This window comes from Ylistrum balloti, unplaced genomic scaffold (genome assembly GCF_031769215.1).
Source record: "Ylistrum balloti isolate Yb309-2 unplaced genomic scaffold, AGI_CSIRO_Ybal_v1 Utg369938, whole genome shotgun sequence".
NCBI lineage: Eukaryota > Metazoa > Mollusca > Bivalvia > Pectinida > Pectinidae > Ylistrum > Ylistrum balloti.
In genome coordinates, this window is record NW_026782047.1 from 1,100,101 (window position 1) to 1,124,408 (window position 24,308).

The 24,308-nt window shown below is 34.3% G+C and overlaps 1 protein-coding gene across 4 annotated transcripts; it reads right to left on the reverse strand.

Annotated features, from left to right (window-relative positions):
• Positions 1-1,498: 1,498 nt before the first annotated feature.
• LOC132547187 (insulin-like growth factor 2 mRNA-binding protein 2) lies at positions 1,499-18,928 on the reverse strand. 4 transcript variants are annotated; one of them, XM_060210944.1, is made up of 17 exons: positions 18,670-18,928; positions 16,901-16,955; positions 16,571-16,668; positions 15,882-15,936; positions 15,614-15,662; positions 14,697-14,827; positions 13,952-14,038; positions 13,569-13,614; positions 13,018-13,112; positions 12,540-12,656; positions 11,351-11,368; positions 10,731-10,866; positions 9,341-9,451; positions 7,260-7,433; positions 6,769-6,870; positions 5,046-5,177; positions 1,499-4,527 (listed from the first exon to the last, which is right to left on the reverse strand). In XM_060210944.1, the coding sequence occupies exons 1-17, from the start codon at positions 18,839-18,841 to the stop codon at positions 4,309-4,311; spliced, it is 1,797 nt and encodes a 598-aa protein (XP_060066927.1). In that variant the 5' UTR covers positions 18,842-18,928; the 3' UTR covers positions 1,499-4,308. The 4 variants fall into 4 exon arrangements, with proteins under 4 accessions (XP_060066927.1, XP_060066926.1, XP_060066929.1 ...); XM_060210943.1 differs by having other exon boundaries at positions 16,571-16,671; XM_060210946.1 differs by lacking the exon at positions 11,351-11,368.
• Positions 18,929-24,308: the final 5,380 nt, after the last annotated feature.

Below are 24,308 nucleotides of genomic sequence, written 5' to 3' on the forward strand. Positions count from 1 at the left end.
AGAGCAGTGGAAAGTTAATGTTCACAAAAGTATACCATCAATTGTGTGAACAACAGGTGACTACGCGCTCTGTGACCGGCACAAACACGCAAGACTGCAATGGGCATGTGACCACTGGACAAATCTGGGCGAAGAGTCTACTGGTTTGATGAAAGATGCTTTTTACTTAGTCTTCAAGACAGCAGGGTCTGTGTTTGGCATACCATTAGAATCACATTCTGGGCACAACAGCATTTGGTGGTGGCAGTGTTACTATTTGGGAATGATTTTCTCTAAACTTAGCCTTTGTTTGCATGTCCTTTATGGAACTTTAAATTGGCAGAAATACTGGGGTTTGACTCTTCGAACTTTGAATGTTCCACATTTCGATGCCCATCTATTTGCTGATCTGCCTAACTATCCTAATGGTTGACAATGTCAGATCTTGCTTAGTGCAATGTCACCAAACTTGCACCCAATTGAGGTGTAGGAAAATCTCCGACCAAAAGTCATTTGCACGGGTTCTAAAATGCCAAAGATTCATGAGTGACAAAGGTTTCCTTAGAGCAAGTTTCGGAGTCTGGTCAGTGGTTTTTCCAACAATGTAGGAGGTTAAACATCAAGGTTGTAAAATTTGGCATGGCCATTACTTTTCTATTATGAAGTATACTTTCAAAAGCTGAATATGAACTTGGTGCACGTTTCCACTTTTAAAGGCTTCTTTCTGAATGACAAACACAAATCCATTATGCTCAGAATTTTTGTACCTATTCAGTAGTTCTCAAGATATGGCAATAACAAACTTGCAAAGTCAAAATCCAAAATGGCTGCCTTTTGGCCATTTTGTTTTTCTGATCAGTCCCAAAATTAAAGGGGCACAACTAGAGACCAAAGGGAACCTACATATTAAATTTACTTACTTTTCAAGAAAAAGCGATAACAAAAATTGTTTATGGACAGACCGATGACCATCCATGCACCATCTAATGAAAGCCAATCATCTGATGATTGTGGGTTAAAAAGGGGACCAGTATATTCCAATATGGTTTTAATATTTTATCAACACGATGACAATTTCCTGTGATTTGGACTTATCTCCCTTTATATACATCAGTTCTGTTCAGTGCAAAGTAATGGACATCTGTACATTATAAATCTTTAGAGTATTTACTTATAAAAATGAACATGGCAGGTACTTTTATCAATCTGTAGCAGAATTAAGCACTAATGCTTATGTAACTTTGTTATAATGCAGTGGTTTGAGCAAGATGTATTTAGTTGCAACAATATACAGCAACTGACAGTAAACTTTTTTGATATGTACCGTATTTTCAGGGTCAAAGATGCTGCTCATTGGATGGGGTTGTGGTTTATAACCCTGAAAATAGGGTAAGCATTTATAAAAGAAATGACCCAGTTATGATACTTGAGATAGCAATTCCTGCAAACCACAATATGTCAAAATGTACAAAATATTTAGAAAGTATTGCGAGGGGGAAAATACAACAAAAACAAGGCATAAACTAGAATACTTTTAATCTTCCTGGTAGAAAAGGGAGACAAACAGAAGTTATATTGCAAATTGACAAGAACAGATACAGCAGTGTTGATCCTACTAGGTATTCTGTCCCTGTCAGTCAGTCTGCTACAGCGTGCTGGTCATACTTCCCACACACCGGTACACGGTGTATACCGGGCCTACATTGTATCAGTATCAATTAGCAGATAGTGAAGTTAATTCTGTTGTTGAGGTCAACAGTCATCCCTGTCGTCATCATGTTGGTATAAGATACGAAGATTAACTCATCATCATCATCATCATCATCATGTACACAAAATGTCTCGGCACAGGAGAAAAGAAAACGAGAACTGAAGATGGATACATCACATGCAATACTGCTTTCTATGTACCAGTCTGTATAATGAAACAGATCAACTCAAAAAAGTTCTCAAAAAAAGTTAAACTATACATTTGACAATATTTGTGTATAGTGATGGAAAAAAAATCTATTGGTATTTTCCATATTTCATACTAAGCAGAAACTACAGTCATAAAAGGTTATATGATTGACAAATGTCTACATTGCATATTACGTCATCAACAAAGAAATGCCCTGTCAAAAGCTGGCGAGGCGAGCCAAGTCTTGAACATCACAAACACATACAATCTACAGTGGTAAAATGCTAATGCCTTACACAAATCAATCCTCGTGGGTAATGAGGTAGTTGACATGAACTGTATGCCCGGTCTGGCCGTCTATATTGTAGAAACACCAAGTCTGAATGCTGCTCTGTGAATGCCCGGAACTTTCGTACCTCACATTTCGTGACTGACTCAGCAAATTGGTTATATATAGGTTAAACAGTACTGGCCACACCAGAGCAGTCACAATGGTGCGAAAATTAACGGGCATTTTGTGGTGAAGTTCATTTGGTATTTTATCGCTACTCATCATCAGCTGATCATATTCAGGATTTGTCAAAGGAAAAAAAAGTACAACATAAAATGCATCTTGCTATACAGTGTATAATAAAAGGGTGTATGGGGGCAAATTGTTTTAGGAAAAAGTCTAAAAAAAAGTACAAGATAATATTTATACGAGTACACAGCGTCCAAGACTTGGCTCTTTGCAATTGTGTAATATCCATACTAAAATGAAACAGGTATTATCGACAACACTCTGAATGAAAACTAGCACAATATTTTATAACCCAACTACCATAAATGGTCAAAAACAGTGAACTTCAACATTGACTTGACTCTTGAAGATTTCAAACACAAAACTGTGAAAACAAAAAGTTAAATGTATGCTGATTATTATTTTTTTTTTTTTTTAGTAATTTTCTTTTTTTCTTACCCAAATTTGAATCACCAATTGTTCAACATTTAACATCATTCAATATTCATTACTTTCTTCGGCACATATCAGTTGCAAAAAAATTTATTCAATAACTAAAAGGAAAAAAAACCTGCTAGATACAAAATGCTTCAATGTATAACTATATATATAGATCATAGTTTTTACACAAGATGTCAATGACAGTATTGACAACACATACATGTTGGTAGTAACGAAAAAAAAAAAAAAAATAACAATGAATTTTTGCTATTAAATCTTTCCACATTTTGATGTAATTGTAAAGTGTCCACATTATCTCCCGTGATATTAGGACCAGGTGATGACAAGTATCCTTTAACGATGCAGTGTACTTGCATGTCGTCTATTTGAACCTTTCAAGAAAAGGCATCAAAATGGTACTGCCATCTTTTGAATTAAGTTGAAATTACTTGGAGGAAATACCTTGCAGAAGGGGAAACGATTTTCATTACTTGTCCCTGCTCTTTGATTTATATAATAGCGGGGGACTTCAAAAGTTATCACAAACATCCATTTTGTAATCCCTGCCCTTTAAATCATAAGACAAAAATCTGCTATCAGAGAAAGAAATTTGTTACATGTTAAATTACAAGTTGAGGAGGACCTATATTTGCAGCATGTAAGTTCATTACAGTTAATTGTATGCCCATTTCCATTTTGTCCACTTTCCAAGAGTGTGTGCCTGGCTGCCTCGCTCCCAACGAGTATTTATAGCACTGAGAACAATATAACAACAGGCGGAGAGAAGCAACGCTAAGTTACCATTCACATTAACTTCACATCACACTCTCCGATAAAATATTTGTGAGCGAAGAAGTCAAGCAGACACTTAAAATACATAATGAACAATCAATATGCGGGCAAAACTTTTTTTGTGACCTGATTTAGAATTTGCTTAATTGCTGGAAGTGGTTCAGTTTTTGTTATTTTTTTTTTACTATTTTCCTCTTTAATAATATTAATCGGACAAATAAAAATGCCCATATTAAACAGGTCATAAAAATTCTAACAAAAAATCCTCAACAAGTATCAAAAATAAATTTTATTACAAAAAAAGACCATAGCATATTTGAAAACATCAACAATGGTCTAAAATTTGTTCCAACTTAAATACACTAGGTATAATAAATATATCTCTCTCATCCTACCGCAAACCTCCAAGTTGGTCACACGAAATACCTACTCAATTCTGAGCAAGAAAAGATCTAATAGAATGCAGTGAATTATTTTGATGCCTTTGACATAACAAAGGACGTTTTGGTTAACCATGTCAGTTAACTGACACGAAACACTGGGAGAGAATGAGAGCAGCTTAAAGGACATTGTTTTAAGATCAAGATAAAAGGAAGGAAAGAATTTTATCATTTCGCAGCCAACTTGTTCTGGTGTTACGCATCTCATGTCCTGACCCTAAATGGCCCTTGGGGTCAAAGTTCACTTGTGAGCAGCTCTACATCTGTTGTTTGCCATTCTGCTCACGCTGACTAGGCCTGCGTTTAGGTGGAATTGATGAGTTGGATACTAGCTGCCGTACACGTCTCTGGGCTGCCTGCATGGCTTGGAAATGACCAATGATGGAGACGGGTACCTCTCCATCTTCTGAGGGATTTTGATTGTTAAGTTCTGGCAGGTTAACAATAGCACCACTTACTCTCTGTATTTCACGGACCTGTGGACAAAAGGTACATAATTAAATGGCTGAAAATCCATTATTTGTTATGTAACAATAAATTTAAATTGATATCAAAGAATACTGTTTTATAATGTCTAGCATTATGATATCATAAATGAAAGGATGTCATTGAAAGTAAACTGTTGTATCATTTCTAGAGACTAACCTCAAGCAAATGTAATTTGTTAACTTACATATGATCATATTAAGTTATAGAAGTGTCAACTTGATCTAGTTTACAGATCTGTTGGCCAACTATTACTTCATTCATTATTGCTGTTTAATAGTGTACAGCTATAGAACTTTGTAACTTCGGGTTTTTAATGATCAGGTAACCACCTCTTAAAGGATCCTTACCATGCAGTGGCTTGGTTCACTAACCAAGCTGACCTTCCACTGGTATCATTTACTGTTTTAGCAAGACACCAAAGTTCAAGAACAAGATCTGCAAAACCTTAAATTCTGGCTCAACACCTTGGATCCCTCAAATAACTGAAGTAGTATGTATAACTTACATTTTGGCCTCCTTTTCCTATGATTCGTCCTATCATGCCTTTTGGTACCATGACTTCTGATCTCAGGTGAACATCCTCCATTCTAGAGAAACCTCCTTCCTTCTTGATGCGGTCGAAAATCTGGAAATGTGCCTACAACAACAAATACTGCTGCTAGATCTTGGCCGAGATAAACAATGCAGAATAATACCATCATACACATCAGGGGGCTGACCAGATGAACAAGTATAATATCACGACAGGTCTCTCCACAACCCAACTATAGACTATCAATAATTTGCTATAGAATCTGAATAGCTACACCTTAAAACCCTGAAATATAAACTCATTTCGGATAAAGTCACTATAAAATAATGTATAGGATTATTACATGATCTGACTTCAAACTGAGGGTGCAAGTTTTCTTGTAACTACAGTCAAATTGTTCCATGATTCCAGTTATCATACCTCATCACACAATAGTTTGATGAATATTTTCTTAGTGTATTGGAAACACTCTGAATTTGAATTGCATCAGACCCCAGAGCCCTTTCCTTATTGAAATGTTTTAAATTACTTTGAAATGATATACATTTTTCTTGTAGATTCATTCCATGAAAATATTTTTCTTTAACACATCATTAAACACTACAAATATGTTCAGCATACAAAATACACACTAAAGAACCAATTCCAGTGTCACAGCCAATTTCCTCTAGACATACATTCTATATATATCAAATAACTAACACTAGTCAAATTCCTAAATCAAAGACACATTCATAACTTGAGCAATATCATTTGCATGCAAGTATTTACAGGAAGATATTCTGGCTTCAGACTGGGGCGGTAGTAATATTGTCAACACAGTCAAACTGTTCCAAAGTTCCAATCATCATAAACCATTGTTATCCAAACCCTGATCAGGATATCTGCTTGTCACTAAAATTCTGTCTGAAATACTTTTACAATAAAAATATTGCAGCAATGAACAGAATTTTTTTTTTTTTATAAAAATGAAGACTTTGTTGTATTGGTTTTTTTACTTATAAGAAGGTTATCAGCAACATGACTTGGTCTTAGACTTAGTCTTCCATCACCACACTATCTCGCGTAGGTGAACCCATACACCAGGTACAAAGTTCTAGTGACTGGCAGGCCAGCCTCCTACTTTCACTACACAGCCTACTACTAACAAAATTATTGAAAACCCTGCACAATATACAATTGATGTCTTGGCTAAGAGTTTCTGAGTAAGATTCAAAATCTGATCCAACAAATCTAACACATTTCAACAAATTTTCAAATAGCTTCAATGTAAGATTTTGCTCAGTATCATGAAATAGCTGCTTAAGTTGAAAAGGCATCCCCAGAAAAAGTCAAAAGCAGTGTGCATTTTACCAATATGGCTGAATTATTCACATTTGGAATGAAAAATATGGCTTCAGACTGGGGCGGTTGTATTACTGTCATAACAGTGAAACTGTTCCACATTTCCAATCATCATTTACCACACAAATCTTGCGAATTTTATAAATCTGAATTTTGAACTCGTAATGCTCATCATATCATATATGCTTAATCTTATATACAGTTTAAATAGAAAATCTTAATTTGTTTGTAATAGATACAATTTAAACAAATTTTTTATGCTTCATAATGTTTTCATCTCTCATTTCATCCAATTCCACCAATTCAGACATCACTGATGGATAATCAGAAATCCAACAATTTTATGTTCTACCTGAAACTGGGCCTCTGGAGAACCTGTGATAATACAACGCCTCTCTTGGATATTTTGCCCATTCCTCTCACCATTGGACTCCTTTGCATTTGGCTGGATAATCTGAAAGAGCAATAACATTCACAACACTGTGACATCTTTTTTTCATGACGAAAAAGGTCTTTGTAAAAAAAAATTATATTGATCGCTTCACTCTGAAAATCTCCCAACAATCTGCCTTCGAGGTGGGCTAGATATAGAAGAACTTGTCCTTACAGAGCTTGGTTAGAAACATTTAAAAAGTAAAAACAAAGAGTAATGCTCTTCTTGATGCTTAACATGAAAAAGAGTAAGAAATTTTGAATTAAAGAGTTTAAAAAAAAAGATCATCATTGTCTTAGATCTATTGTTTCTTTTTAAGCTATTGTCCAATTTTTACCATTTCACAATCAAACTACTCCTTTATTTTGCCACATGCCAACATACTGTACTCCACATCCAAAACTGGGTACCTTCACTCTTGCTCCTGTTGATTTACTGATATCCTTTATATTGGCACCCTTGCTTCCAATGATAGATCCAACAGTATTCTCAGGAACATATAGGTAGGTCACCTCTAGTTCTGGTGGTGGCATAGGTGCATTGCCTCCATATCCCATCCCTCCAGGGTAGTAACCTTCTTGTTGCTACAATATCAATAGTTTTCATTCAGTCAACAGAAAAAGTAAGTTGTCCAGGTACACGTTCAGCAACGATTTTAACGCTTTCCAAGGGATATCTTTTATTTTTAATTGAATGCCTTCTTGTTCAAAGCTGTAAACTTGCAAACTCAATCATTCAATTCAATTGAACAAGCTATTAATATCAACCTGGCTATACATGATACTCAAGGAAGCAGAGAAAAGTGGTCTTTATACACAGGTAACCTTAACACAAAGGTTCAATTACTATAAATTGTGTTACACAGGGAACCACATCAATAACATAACAATAACAGCATTTCGAGAAGTATGTGACAAATCACCATCTGATCTTTAGGAACCCTATTACAACTTCTGTATGATCTAGTCAATCCTGTATTCCCCATCTCTCAATCAAGTTTTCACTTTCAACAGAACTATTAAAGAGACTGAATAGGTAGATTTTTATTTCATTACTGATTAAAAGTATCATAACATTTAAATATCTATTAAAAAGTTGTGCACTTTCTGTTACGATATTTGAAAGTTATAAATCCATAACCATTTTAATCAAACATAAAAAAAAAACTGATTAAAATAGGAGCGACCCAACACTTATTGATATCATTATTGTTTGCAGAGTATAAACAATGTCTTTGAGCATGCACAACAAAGATACACATCAAAGAGTGTTGACCAGTGTAACTTAAAAGCTGATAATCTTCATAATTTTTTTTCTAAAAAAGTAATATAATTTTGTGAAAAATCTAATTTTAAATATTACAATGCTTGCCCAAAACCAAACTCATGGGAAAAAAGTTAGGAAACCTAACCATTTAGTCCCTTTAAAATCAATAATGTATTTCCACATTAATATCAAGGTCACTAAATTGCAACAGGGGATGCCATCTTGCTGGCCTTCTGATAAAAACATGAAAGCTCTCAAGTTCCTAAGGTAGATGCAAGTCACAATAAATCAAAAAGGAAACTCATTCAGCTGATCAGAGTAAATCGGTTTGTGCCGATCCATTCTTAATTGAGGAGAGAGGATTCCTGGGTTACTATTTCAGTCTAACTAAGGTCAGTGTGCAAATCATAGATATATAGATATGCTGTTGGCAGTACCTGGCCAATTATTAATATATATGCAGTTTTGGTAGCGCAAAGGTGTATTAGAGAAAATGAAAAAGGAAGCATACCAGTACAAGACGGTACTGAGTACCTGCCCGTCTCATGTTTGTGAAACAGATCATCTAGAATCATCATTTGCAATCAAATAAAAGATGATTTGAAGATTTAAATAAAAATAACATTCTTGTAGATTTAATTAATCATATCTTAAAATATGAACCACAATAATATCTTCTGGACTTTCATGGCTACTTTGAAGCCACAGCAGGAGCTTTCAATTGCCTTTTGCATCTTGGGATCAAAAGGTAATCAGATTATAGGTCAAATTCTAGAATTGCCACACTTGTTTAGGATATAAATGGCTTCTTATAACTTACAAGAAATAATGTGGACTGTAAGAATTTGGTCAGCATGCAAGGGCCTTCCTTAATACCTAATAGTACAGACATCGAAGACAAACAAGTTTGATATTTTCTATTTAACTGTTCCTGAAATACATCAACAAAATAAAGGATTATCTGTACATAATGAATTTGCAATCTTTCTTCAATGTTTCATTGAATTGACGATCTTGATAAATTGCCCTCCATTGTCTCTTGTATCAACAAACTTTGGTCTACTTAATGGTTACTACTTCGTAGGAAAGGGAAAAAATAGCTAAAAACTGACTCCAAGACTTGCATACCAGTGAATCTTATAACCTGGAAAATATGGCGTGTATATATTTATGTTCTTGGTAGGATTGAGATTAAGAACAAGGAAGGGTAATTTTGGAAATTTACCATGGGCGGTGGGTAGTGTCCAAAAGGTGGCCTTACTCCTTGGTAATTACTGAAACCTGGCATCATTCCTGGAGCCATGGGGGGCATCCCACCAAACATGCTGATCTGTCCCTGCAAGAATTCAAGTCATCAATAAACTTTCAATTCTAGAATTACAAAAAACTCTGCATGGCTTTCAACAAAAAATGATGTAAAAACAACTTCACTTGAACTTTAAATGAAGAAATTGATCCGGCATCATGAAATACAACAGTATATCACTATTCTAGTATACTGAACTTCGTCAGTTATTTCATAAATGTTCTCACAGACTCCCCTTTCCAAGGAGATTATAGCATTCATGTCATCACCAAAATGTTTGCACATTAAAAGCTTATTACAAGCACAAAACAAACATGGCACTGCAAGCAATGTAAGTCCCCTTGCAATTCAACAATGAGTGATGTGCAATGAAGATGATAGAAAATGATGGAGCAAGGGAAGTTTGATAAAAATTCTTCAAGGAAGTGCGCTGCTGGATTGCCGACAAAGAATTTCTACATAAATTAAATGAACTATATCTCACTTCTCCTTTTTTAGTATGGTTATTTTCAAGCAAAATGCAAAATACCCAAAAATTGATGTCTCTCTCCTCTCCAACAACCTCAAATATTATCTTAATACCATGGATATAATGTTGTTATATTAAAGTGTTGATGCATTGTAAAACATTGCAAAGAGAATTTTGTAAAATAAATACAGCATTATCACTTTCAACCCCAAAACTTTGTCTTCCCAAGAGAGAGAAGAATGTTTCAATAGGACTTAAACCAGAAGTTTTTGTACCAAAAATGCACCTGGTTGGTTTAGATATCCATACCACCATGTTACATATTTCCATGGTTTGATTAGAAAAGCAATTGTCCATGTTTTCTGCATCTAGCTGCTAGAGTTCCGACAATGATCAGTGTTACATACGGGAACATCCCTTTATCCTCTTCCCTAACATTTCTCAAGAGGGGACAACAAAAGCTTTACATTAAACATGCAGTCATTTTTTTTCAGAATGAAATAGGGTGAAGTCAATTATTCCTAATTATTCAAGTAATCTTTGCCTGTGGAATGCTGTCAGATTAAGTACTGTGAATAATAAATTTTCAACATTTTTGATCAAGTTTGAAATCAGGTGGACAATAATAAAAATATAATTACAGCTCCCTGTTTCAACTAAATAATAGTTAAGAAAATGTGCCAAACTGTCGGAGCATATCTGGTTGCAAAGAAACAAAATTTCTTGTCAGTTTGGTAATCCTTTTATGTAAAGTTTCTCCCGCATTACAGGTATCTATACACCTTTTTAAACTCCGGTATAGGAGAAATATTCATATACAACATCCTAAGCATCTTTTACCATATATCCATGCTGATCTTGATCGAAACACCTTCTCATTTTCTCTGACAACAGGCTCTCTGCTTGACTTGCATTTTCGACTGATCCAGTTACGGTCACAACCCGATCCACATACATGTTATTTGCATCAGCCACACTACAAGTTCAAACAATTTCAGTTTCAAGAAGTCAAACTGATGTCCTGACTTTTTAAAAGAGCAAAATTAATTGACACATTAAACAGATATTTCAGCACTTTACTTTTACATGAGGAAAGTAATTTATATGCAGATAGCATCAGACTGGGGCGGCAGTAGTAATGTCATCACAGCTTAACTGTTCCATCATCCAATCATCATTTACTAAAAATTATCCTCTATACCTATAGCTTAAGTCATATACCCAGTAACAGGTTCGGGAACTTTATTTCTTTTTTGTCAGCTCTGATATTTCAACTACTGAAAAGATGATTATGTTCAATTCAATTAAACTTTCTGCTTTATAAAATGTATCAATTTGAAGGAAGTTGATCAGGGGTATCTGAACTTGCACAGTTAGAGCCAAATGATTCTACTTCATTTTTTAAAGAAATAAGGTAAGCAAGAAAAACATTATTTTTTTTGTCAAAATCTAAATCTTACCCCTGGCCACCTCCGGCACTGGAAGACAAAAATGTTTTTTTTTTGTTATACTGCAATTGTGAGTTTTTACTTTCTTTTTAAAAAGGGAAAACAAACAATACCAGAAAGCAATTTAAAGCAAGCAGAATTTCCATACATACTGAATTAAAATACTTTTAAGTGGCTAGTCTACTTTCATTGTTAGATGTGTGACTTTAAAATAAAGACAATTCTTTTTATTGTTAGAAGGAATCTAATAGAAATTGAGTGAAACTAGAAATTCAAGCGACAGTGAAGAAAAAGCACAAATATACTGGGTATATGGTTTTAGCCACAGAATTATGATAGGGGATTTCAAAAATCCACTTGTAAATATACATTAGTACAAATATTAAAAAGAAAATGTAAGACATAATGCCCCACTCCTTGTAAATTAGAATCAATATCAGACAAGGTTTTTATATACAGTAATTGTGACCTTAACCTTAATCTGAGATTTGTTTTGGATGTTATGAACTGACATAAGTTAATACATGAGATATAAAGTTTTATAGAGATTCTTACAGAAATAAGATTACTGGTGCGACAATGATGATTTGAGATAGGCAGATCATTTGCTTCCCAAAAATTTTAAATGTAGACAAAGAAAGAAAATATCTCGCACCTGATTAAATCAGCATCAATCACAATAATTGATAACAACCCGGCAAATTGTTCACTACATCCCCCAATCAAATATTCAACTGAACTCCTCATGCTCTGGGGTAGGATTTTTTAGCTTCTTGCAATAAAAGAACAGCCCAGTACTTCTATTTTTTCTAGACAATTTTGTTAAGTTTCAAATACAGTATCTATACAGAAGATAAAACACTATTAATTTCATGACATAGCAATCAGAATTTCCCAATCTAAGACAGTTTTTCTCTTGTTTCAATTCAAGATCAGACTGGGGCGGTTGGTTGACAGTCAGTACAGTGACACTGTTCCTTCTTCCAATCATCATTTCAATATCAACATTTAACTCTGATTTTCTCTTAAACTTCATGTCAACAGTGTTTCCCTTCTTTCTTCACAACTAAATATCAACAAGCTCAATATTTCCCATGACTATGTGATTATCCTATTAATATTTTTTCCTCTTCTTATGGATAATCAGTTTTCTGTCAACAGAGAATTATACTGGGATATCATTTGAGACATATGTACATACCTGGATACAACTATATGTGTGTTTGTCTTGTCCATGAAGTTTTTAATGACATTGCCTTGTTTTCCAATGATGCGCCCACATAAATGATTTGGACATAGAATTTTGAATGGGTAATCACTGCAAAAAAAGAGAAAAGTGTTGCAAATTTCAAAAAGTTTTCCAGGTCTTATGGGCTGGTTCTGGTTTATGTTCTACCAGAGAGACCGATATTATTTTTGTACCATCTAGTAAATTGATGTGTATTTTCTTTTATAATACACAGACAATGGTATCAATTGTAAAGGAATGTCAAGAATGCAACATGCAGGAATTTTAACCACTGAAAAATTTGAGTGACCAAAACATCATCAAACGAAATTCCATTCCTCAAAGTGATTCTCTATTTCAACTTTAATACGATTTTCTTGGTGTAAGAAGTGAGGTAACCGGTTCAACAAAAGCATAATAATTACCCTACAAATGAAGTTACTAAATTTACCCTTTGTTGTATTTCTGGGCTTCTGTTTGAACTATTGTCATCATTTCTTTACAGGCTTCTGAGCAGCTCTCTGGACTGCCCTTTATTGTGATTGGCTACAAAACATAATTTACTTAATACAGCTTTAAATTTCACTAGTCAACTTCAAAAAGTTCAATAACATCAGCATATCAAACTTCAATATCAATGATTGATATGGGAGTTATTGTAAACAAAATGTTATGAAAATGTATTTTAGAATTTCAGGAAAAAGGTGAAACCTAGGACAGCAACACAAAAATAATTCTGCTCAAAAACACAATAACTTTGATTTCAACCTCCTAAACAACATTCAATGTTCAAAAGAGACACAATATCTGATTATATTTTATAAATTCAATGCTTATTCAGTAGTTAAGGCATCAGACTGGGGCGGTAATACTTTTGTCATTCCAGTGAAACTGCTCCACACGTATCCAATCATCATAACCAAGTCCTGAATAAGCAATTTTGAAACATACAGGTAAAAAATTGGGTAGAAAAAGGTGTACAAAGCACTTTATTGTACTTACAGTTTCAGTTGATACTGCTTGACCATCCCTGCGGTGAATATCCACTCTGAAATGACGGAAATCACTCACTAGTGAGAAATTTTACTACACAATACTCTCAACATCCATCTGTTAATCCTAAGCGTGATGTTCAGAGAGTCCATTATTGTTGTGACATCAGAATTTGGACTTTGGATGTGTAGAAATGTAATGCAGGAGTAATCAAGGAAGGGGCCAATTGAAAATGATTTCTTCATTTTTCCTTTTTCTATTAATTTTGCCTAGGATGACCTATCTTATTTGCATTGATGAAAGAATTGCTGACCCATTGCTCTAAGCTAGCAGAATTAATGTTCACTTGTCTTCATACCTAGAATATTTATTTTTCATTTCGAGTTACCTACCTTGCTTTGGTTTGTGAGGTAATGTTGTGAATTGTTTGTCCCTGTTTACCAATAATGGCACCGATAAATTCACTGCCTACAAGTATACTGAAAATAAAAAGATGAATTATTCATTTTGTATTCCTTCTTTCAAGATCGCCCCTTATCCCAAATGAACATTACATTATAAATTCTATATCATAGTTTGTAAATGTTGGTGCTACCTCTCTTCATTTCCTTTTTCCAGATCGAAATGAACTTGAATTGTGCACAATAATTCATCTTCTGAATGAAAACTTCTTCAGTAAGACAATTATTCCCTTCTGAATTTTTTAAACCCAAGTCTACCACAAACTACAAAGAAACTCGTTGATATACTCTAAAAATGGCTATTCCCATTAGATTCTCTCTTAGCTATTATCAAAAAATGAATTGCTATCAAGAATAGATAAAATAAAAGATAAATACTTAAACAGACTGTATTCTCATGATTTCCACAAAAAATGAAATACTTTTTGCTTAAAACATTTGATGAAATGCAAATTTTTTTTACTTAACTCTAGTAACTTTTGTGACGGATTAGGTCTTTAAAAGACCGCAACAGTCACTTACCATTTTAAATATTTTCATCCTTCAATTCGCCTAAGTAATTTCTGAATAATAATTTCAATGTTAACATTTATCTGTTTATTAGTTGGACGTCTCTTAACAATATAAAATTTCATTCTTATTAATTAACACTATCAAATTGCTATAATTTGTTTACCGTAGTGGCATCTCTACTTGACGGTTAGGGCCGCCACCGTTGCCACCACCACTGCCTCCTCCACCACCACCTGAGTTAGACATATTTGGTTCTCGTAATGTTTTACGGGTTCTGTTACTGGCAAAGTCGGCCTGAAAAATACAATTCACTTTTAAATACACAATACACATAAGCCATTGTATTTGATGTCAACTTTCTAAATTTGAAATATAAAGACTAGTTATGTTTAATTTTTGAAAACCTTTTAGAAATTGATGCGCTGAAACCTGATTTTTAATGGATTGCAATGAGGAACTTAATTATGCATAATTTTAATAGAGAAAACAAAGTATATAGAGAATAACTCTGGTAGAAATTGCCAGAACTTAGTGAAAATCGAACTTGGTTTACATTTTTCATATTTCAACAAACATGCGAAATATTATTTAGTTCCATTGAGGCAAACTAAAGTTATGATGCGGGTACCAAATCCAGTTGGACACACAGCTGCGAGGATAACACTATATGCCCCATTCCCCGTTTTCAATGGTGGTAACATAATAGCCCCCTTCTCCAACGAGTGTAAAAAATTTTTTTAAAAATCGGTCACTGATGCAGGGATGAAAAATCCACTGGACCACTCCATTGCCCGAGACTGCCAGATTTTCAAAAACCTAAACGCAACAACCAATGCCCACTAGCCTTGGACTGGTTTGATATTTTGTAGCAAGCAGAGAAACATTAAAATTCTTCAGCCAAAACATTAAACTACTTGAGTTCTGTTGCAAGTCAGATATTTTAGTTCTTCATGACTATTTAATATCTGTTTTAAATTCAACAACAACTTATTTTGTGTTTGACAGCCATTAAATTGATATCGAGTTTCATTTTACGATCACAATAGTCTGCGAAATAACATATTTGCTGTGGCCACTTACTTTTAATACTGTACCACTCCAATCATAACCGTTGATGTGATTATATGCTCTGCAAAAGAGAAAAGATACAAGTAAATACTAAAGCATCACAAAGCAACAACCAGAAAATTTTGCTAGACACGTGTTAATAAAGGTATGGAAAGAAAATAAACATGATCACTATACAGTGTCAATCTGAATTTTCCGGGTTTTTTTGGTAAATAATGAATGATTGGCAATGGACTTTTTTAAATACAAACAAATCATGTTGAAAATTTCTGTTGCTTACATTTGTGCTTCATCTGCATTGCTGTATTGTACATAGACAAGACCTTCAGCTCCAGCTACAAACAGAACATTGCAATTCAGTCAATATCCTAAATCATTTATGCCACACTCCTATATTTTCATCACTTGTAAAGATTTTGATTTATATTGCTAGGTTAGGCCTGTTAGGCTATCGGTTCATAAAATCTTTATGCTAGTTGGAAGTGTTGGGAGTCTGGTCCCAGTGTCAATTTTTGTATGGTTAATTCAGCTAAAAATGCATAGAATGAATGAACTTAACATTATACCCATTAGTGACTGGTGATCAATTCAAGAGAATGAGTATATATTTAATTCACTGGATTCACATTTTGAAACTTCCATAAGAGCTTTTACAATTTGGCAGTTTTGCTTTTTCTTTTATTAACTACATAAGCTCAAAATTCAAGGTAAAATGATCAATTTGTAATGTTTTTGTGCCTTTTGCAGATACAAAATCTAGACAGTAGAGGGTACAAGATGAAATTTGAAGGTAAAAACCCTTTGCTGTGTATAAATGAGAACCCATAAAGTCAAACACTTTTAAGCAAGGTATTCTTCGTGAACCCTGCTTTCCTTCCGTTGAAAAATTTGTTAGTAATTAACTTCATTTGAAGTAAGAAGATGTATATTTACAAGGTAAAATGGGAAATTTTGACATCTTATACAAACCTTGTTCAACCTTCTCTAAATTGGCAAAACTTCCAAGAAAACTCTCCAACTCATCTCTGGATAGGTGTGGCAGGTTTTTGACTTGAAGCTTGTTGGACCTTCTGTGGGAAACCACGGTGTAATTTAATCGTGTGCAGTAATTATGCATCACAAACACATTGAAAACGAAATTAATTACTTAAAACGCTAATAAGACTGAATGAAACTAAATTCATTGACAATGTATAAGCCTAGGATGTAGCAAGAACTATTGACAGAGGTTAGCACTGGCAGATTTTTCACTGGAACATGGTGTAGCAAAACAAAGGATTTTGCGAACTTCCTACGCACCTTCTACGCGACATTGATGGTTCCACCTGCATGTTGGAGCCCATTAAATTGTATCCTGAAACATCATAGAAACAAAAAGAATAAAAGCATGGTTTGATATGTCAGTATGTTTTCAATGGTCACATTGGATTAAAAAGTGTTTGTCCTATGTCCAGATTGTGTCGTGCTAGTAAAACTACTCTCCTCTTTGGGGAAACTGAAGCAAGTCCAATGTAGATTCAAACCAGCATTAATTTTCTTTTAAAAATCAATCATAATACACAACAGAAAATGTAAAACACTTAACTGATCAAAAATTTGTGAAAATAGCCTGAACAATACTAAATCCTTTTACAATATAAACAAAGGTATCTACAGTGTACCAGATTATATGTGCTATGCACTATTACTTAATGGGTTCAAAATATAGCTTCAGAGTATTACATAATGTAACTACAATTTGTAAAGTATTAAATTTTGTATTTCTTATAATATATGCGCACATCACTTGTTACAAATTCTGAAAGCAGGGGTTAAGATGTAGGTCATCAAGGGGTCATTGGTCCCAAAAAGGAAACAAGATAGCCAATATTTTCACATTTAATTTTCTTTTACCATCTTGATTCCTAAAATGACTGAAATATGCTGGAAATTATACACATTACTCTTGTCTCAAAAAAAACCCCTGAGATAGCTAATATAAAAAAATAGAAAAATAAGCTGATAATTAGCTATTCATTATAAACAGATTAGGACCCGAGCGTTCAAGCACACTGGCACACCAGTGCATTCAACCTTTAATACTACCCTTTCGAAACCCGAGAAATTGAACTGCTTTTCTGACAAACAAATTACTGAACAACCAACCTGATATATCAATATGTCAACTTTTTATAACCTATTTTAAAGTAAAGTGAAGCCACTTTTAGTATGTAGGAATTACCATTAATTTTCCCCCATGGAGTACATATGAATATTTTGGAAATCATTCCTAAGTATGGCGATACTATATTAGTCATTGTCATACAATAAAAACGGTCATGATCAAGGGTTCATTAATAACATGCATGACCTATCAACATGCATATGATTAATTATGCAAAAACCAGAATGTACTACTTTTCTCTTGCAATGTATGAATCTAATGTGGTCAATTGTTCACGAGAGAATTGTAGACGAAAAATACACACGTGTCAATGGCATTGTTTATTTCATTTGACCCATTTTCAAAACGAGGTAAGTTAATATTTCATTCATCTTGACTAAAGCATGGTTTTCTTTCTCCCATATAAAGTAACGTGTCTGCAATAGACACACAAAAAGAAAGGAAACGAAGCCAGTAGTAATTTCCAAAGGATAAAAATGCTATCACTTGTGAATAAGTGTACACATTAACGCCACGAGTGCAACACAACGACATGTCTGAATTATTCTTTCGGCATCTTCGAGGTCAAACAAGCATCTTGTCGGTACATTCCACCGGCACACAGGGGCGTGATCGTTGGAAGCAAAAACACATACAATCAGATTTAATTCCCTTGCTAAAATTGTTGCATATTCTGGATAGTATCACCAGAAAAAAATGCGCATAAAATGTTATGTTTTGCAAAGTTATTTATACCATTATCTGCCAGAATTGGCCAATGATACCGGTGCAGTTGATCCATGCACCGGCCATTTTGAATACGATAACCATGTGCTTTCCTGGCGGCACGCTGGTATTTTGAGTGTTTGTCGAAAAAGCAATATGTGTATTGTGACAACGATCACAAAAAAGATAGAAGACATACCGTTTAAACTTTCAATGGCCCTATCGACGTTATCCTTGTCTGGACAGTCGACAAACGCGTATTTTCTCTTCACCAATATGTTGCCTGTCTGTACTCCTCGTTCTTCGAACAGGCCACGCAGCGTTCCTTCATCGACCTCCGGGTTCAAATTACCGACATACACCCTAAACATTCTTGGCGGCTCTGAAAGACATAAGAAACATTGCCTACACAAGTGTCACTCGTAAGTATTACTGTTCACGGTCCAAATTTTACGTAAATGTGATGTACTATATATCACGTAGAGAAAAAGAAGGGGTGTACTTCGAGAGTATAGTGCGTAGTAATACTGATTTCGGAGAGTTCATTGTCAAAAGGAGGTAAAGAAGCAAATCAGATACGCCATAATTAATTTTAAAAAACGACGCTAAGATATGTCATATGACAAGTTATGATGCATTTTGGAATACATTTTCATTTGATATTATTAATACAAGAATTGCTCATTTTTTCTGTTATAGAAATATCGCCGATTGACTTTATTTTCAACTGCTTAATAGCTGTCTCCCCTAAACACCATCAATGGTTGACCAGATAGTAAATTTATGAGCCGAAAGAACTCCACGTGGTAATGAAACTTTGGATATTTTCATCATCATAAGATGAACGCAGACTCAATTTTAGTTTATCTTGTCTACGTTTTCATTAAAAATGTGTATCTATTTCATGAAAGCGGCAATTAAAGCTTATTTCATAGTTCTCCTTGGGGACGTTTTTTCTGTTCTGCGGTCGCTTAGTAATAAAAAATGATGAACTCGACTGCATGCGATTTCCCGCCAAAGTATACAATAAACACCACAACGGGAACCGCAATGTACCTGTGTGTGTTATCTTTTCTTATAAATACACATATTAATAATTTTACATTTGACTCTGATTTCGCTTTTTATACCGTTGTTTTGCTACATTTACGAATCCTTGTAATTCTTGCTATAAATTGATAGAGTTGTTTTCCAAACCAGGATTCAAATAGTATCTTGAAACTATAACATGTATTATTGAGTCTGGTATAGAGGACTCAAGCACGTCCTGAACCGGAAATAAACTTATCTTATCTTATCTTATCTTATAACTGGGAGCTATTTCAGAATAAATATAGTAACACAGGTACTTATCACGTGTAAACAAGAAGGAGTTTCGGACATTCTTTTCTAACACACATACATTTTATAATGCATGATTTTAATCCAGTTCTACATTCTTTTTGCCAGGTTATCATACTGTCTTTCAGCGAAAAGGATTAGAAAAAATCCAAACTATGCCTAACGACACAAGAATACAAACGTAAAAAAATCGGCATTTCGTTTAACATCACCCCGATGAAGAAAATCGTTTTTAACTGAATCAGTTTTAATTTGACACTAGAAACAACTTCTTTAATGATTAAATAACTTTGCATCTAAATGACCAAATTGACATTTTGTTCGGAGAAGAATTCGGAATTTACTGAAACTTATGAAACAAGTTTTCCTAGATTTTCTTTGCTTTGCTACTATGTATATTATTACATTTTACGTTATCATTGATTTGCAGGGCGACATACAAATCCCCAAGAAATTGAACTAAAATATAAGGTATAATATTTTGCTGAGGTGTTAACAAATAAAGGGACAGCGCTGCATATAAACAATACAACATCCCTCCCCCCGAGACCCATTCATATTTACTTGACAGCAATAATACAAGTCAAAGATAGAAAGAATACTAAAGAACATGCAATGATAGTTAGTAAATATAATCTAATGTCAATTCTAACTGAGTTTTTATAAATACAAGTAAATAAGGTCCTCAGTGCATATGTGATCGTAAGTGTCGAAGGCATAAACGTCGTGCACATGTTCAAAGATAAACGAGAAAATTATACGTCACCGGAAGTGATATTGGTCACATTTCTCGGACGGTATAACAAACGATTGGGATGAACATGTGCTAAATAAAAAATCTTCCCCTTTTAAATGGTCCAAATTTTGTGACCACCCATTTCAGACAATAACTTACGTTCAACTTGAATTGGTCGAACTAAACATACTGCTGTCTTATCAGGAGTGCTTGTTTGGAATTGTTGTTGGGTTCAAAACACAAACGTCAAGGTCATTGTTACAACTAATGGAAAGAAATTGTCTCCTTCCAATAGCTCATGTTCATTTGGTTCCAATTAAGTCAAAATTCAAACATTACTTAGTGCCTACCAACACGCCTCGTTTGGGATTTCTATTTTGATATGAAAGGTCAAAGGTAAGCATCACTGTTACTTTGAATAGAAGATCGGTTGATTTATTTGTTTCAAAATAAAAATAATAAGTTGCACTCCAACACCTAAATTCCCGTTGACCGATCCAACTCGGACTTCACACACCGACTGAGCCAGCTGTTATTACAGGATTACTTTACAAGTTAATTAAACTTGGTATCAATTTAGGTCAAGGCCACTGTTACTTAATCTAGAAAATTCATTTCGACACAGTTACTTGAGTTCCTTTCAATGACTCCAGTTTCCTCGGTCTGATCAATCTCGTGAATTGCAAAACAGTCCATAGACAATCAACCGATATGGGAATAATAGTCAATAGCTAAAGAAGAATTTTAATGTAAAACCAGAATTGACTGAATTACACTGTCATAAAAGTAATTATGTCTTTGAGAAGACTTTGTCTTTGACGCACACAAGAAATCTCAATAGGAATATCATATATATACCAGAGGTTACGTGTCGTTACTAACATGGCGGATTCTGATGCACAGTGGAAGTGTTAAGTCGTATACGAAGCTTTTTATAGGGTCGTGTTTCGAACATCTGACCCAAGGTCAAGGTCACAGTTAGGAATACAATTCTTGAATAAGTTGAAGATCACGGGTCTGAAACAAGCTTCTTGCGATTGTTTAAAGTTAGAAAAAACATGACCATGTATCAAAACTTATGAGGTCATTGAACTAGGCCTGTAACATATCAACATATTTTGCCCTTCTTCCAACAGCTGCAAATAATGCATAAAACATAATTTGATATATTTGTTGAAACTATTTCATTAAGTGATCGCAAATGTGACGTCTTCGATCTGACGGCGTAATAAAAATGCGTAACTAATGCCATTTGAATAGATCATTTATCAATGTAATGTAATAAATACATATGTATCTATTAACGTATAACAAGACAAAATGTGAAGCTGGAAATATATAACAGCATTTTGAAAATATAAAAAATGCGAAATAACAAGAAAGACAATATCTGTATTTGTTGAATGGTGATCAAGGTCGGAGGTGTATGTTGTAATCCATAACTAGGACAAGTGTGTGTTTCCCCGGAAACGGAGACCACGGATCGTTCTGTAGTTGTGTCCTTGTGCAAGACACTTTACCCCCATTTAGTTTGGATATCATGTGGCAGGCCTCCCGCATGTTGTTCTGTGAAGAACCTGTCGTAGCTATTGACGGGGTGATAATTCACCAAAAAATATTCGGACGATCACAATTAACAGTAAGTAGCATATGAATAAAACTTGAGTCTTTAAAGATAAATCATTTTTGAAAATGATATACCATTTCGTAAAGTATCAAATCGTGTCAATTCATATTAGTCGTTTCGGCCCGGTCTAAGTGATCATACCTTATTTCTTTTCCCCAGAGATCAGTATACACACACACACACACACACACACACACACACACACACACACACACACACACACACACACACACACACACACACACACACACACACACACACACACACACACACACACACACACACACACACACACACACACACACACACACACACACACACACACACACACACACACACACACACACACACACACACACACACACACACACACACACACACACACACACACACACACACACACACACACACATATATATATATATATATACATTTATAATAAATGTAAACTTTCCCTACTCAACAATAAGATCTCAGCAACCACAAACAACACATAAAAACTTTGATTTTTCCTCATTCATCGTAATTTGATTAAGTTTGGAAACCGAAATTAACAATGTATAGTCTTGTTGTCTTATTTCCTAAAGAAAGATGAAAGAAAAAAAAGGAAAGAAAAGAAATAAAATGGACCAAACACGACAGTAGTTATTGACAAAATCACTAAAATCATCACAGAATGATGGAAGAAAAATATTCAAATTAAAGTTCACTTTGATTTTTTCTCTGGTCTCCAAGTAATACCCTACCATTAAACACTAAGGTGACATAAAATATTATCTTCATGACATAAAGGTTATCTCCCCTGATATATAACACTGCTTGGACAGGCTAGTAAATTTCACGCGTATATCATATTTGTAGTTCGTAAGTCACTACTCTCTACGTAATGAACACGTCACACCATGATAAGTATTTTAAATCGAAAAATTACTGGGAAATGTTTACAAGGACATGTTAAATTGTAATAATAAACAATAATTCTTTTATTAGATAAGTCTAATAAAGTTGGTGTGGATAGATATGGCTCTATATTGTCGTAAAATTAAGATGGAATTCAGATATCAAGAAAAAATTCACTTTAGATGAAGTTTTTTCAGTCAACATTCAATGGAAATTAATGACGGTACATGGCTTAAATAAATAAATAAATAAATAAATAATTTGCATTTGAAATTACGCATCTCACTGCTTATATTGAAATAACAACAACACAAGAATCTTATACAGATACTATGAGACATTTAGTTCTAACAGTCTTTATTACATTACCAAAACACGCCAAATCTGCCCACCACAACGACAATAATCAAAATATCTATATATATACTTTACCAGTAGCTGTAGGGCACGATGAAACGTCCTTAACATGCCATTCAAATTCCCCTTTAAACTTTCATTAAAACTATGCATGTGTTTTGCTTAACGTCCTGATAATAAAGGTCAATTAAAAAACTGGCTCCTCGTGTTAGCGGGGCTGCCTCTGTGCAGAGTGTGTATTTGTCCTGAAGACTGCGAAATGTTGAAGAAAGCCTTACTACCGAAGGTACCCAGTATATATTGACAGTTGCTATCAAAATACAAATATATGTCTGTTAGCAATGAGAATGTAGTAAGCCAGGAAAAATATATCATGTAAACCCGAAAATATACACGTCGAGGTATTCCGGAAGGACAAGTGCCCTATCGACGATAAATCCCAAGCTAAGCTAAAAATTTGAGTAACGTGACGTTCTCAAAATGAGAACTGCGCCAACGAAACTGCTGGGTGTACTAGTTACGAGTAGCGTTAATCTTTTTAATGGACGTATAGAAAGCTACCATAAATGATCATCTCAGAAAACGTTTTAACTAAAGTGCATTTGACATCCAAGGTCTCCATTCCCTTTATAGAGGTACATCTTCCCCCAAACACTTGGAACATGTCTGTCTTTTCAAATTCAATGACATACACGTAAAGTTTTGATTGGTCACAGTCAGAAAACAATTCCTGACTTGAGACATTCAAATATGTTATCCAAAAACGGTTGTGTTTATTCCTTATTTCATGAGGAATATATCATAGTAAACAAGATTTTAATAACATTTCTAAATTAGTTACTGTGCCCGATCTACTTATATTCCTAACAAGAGAGGA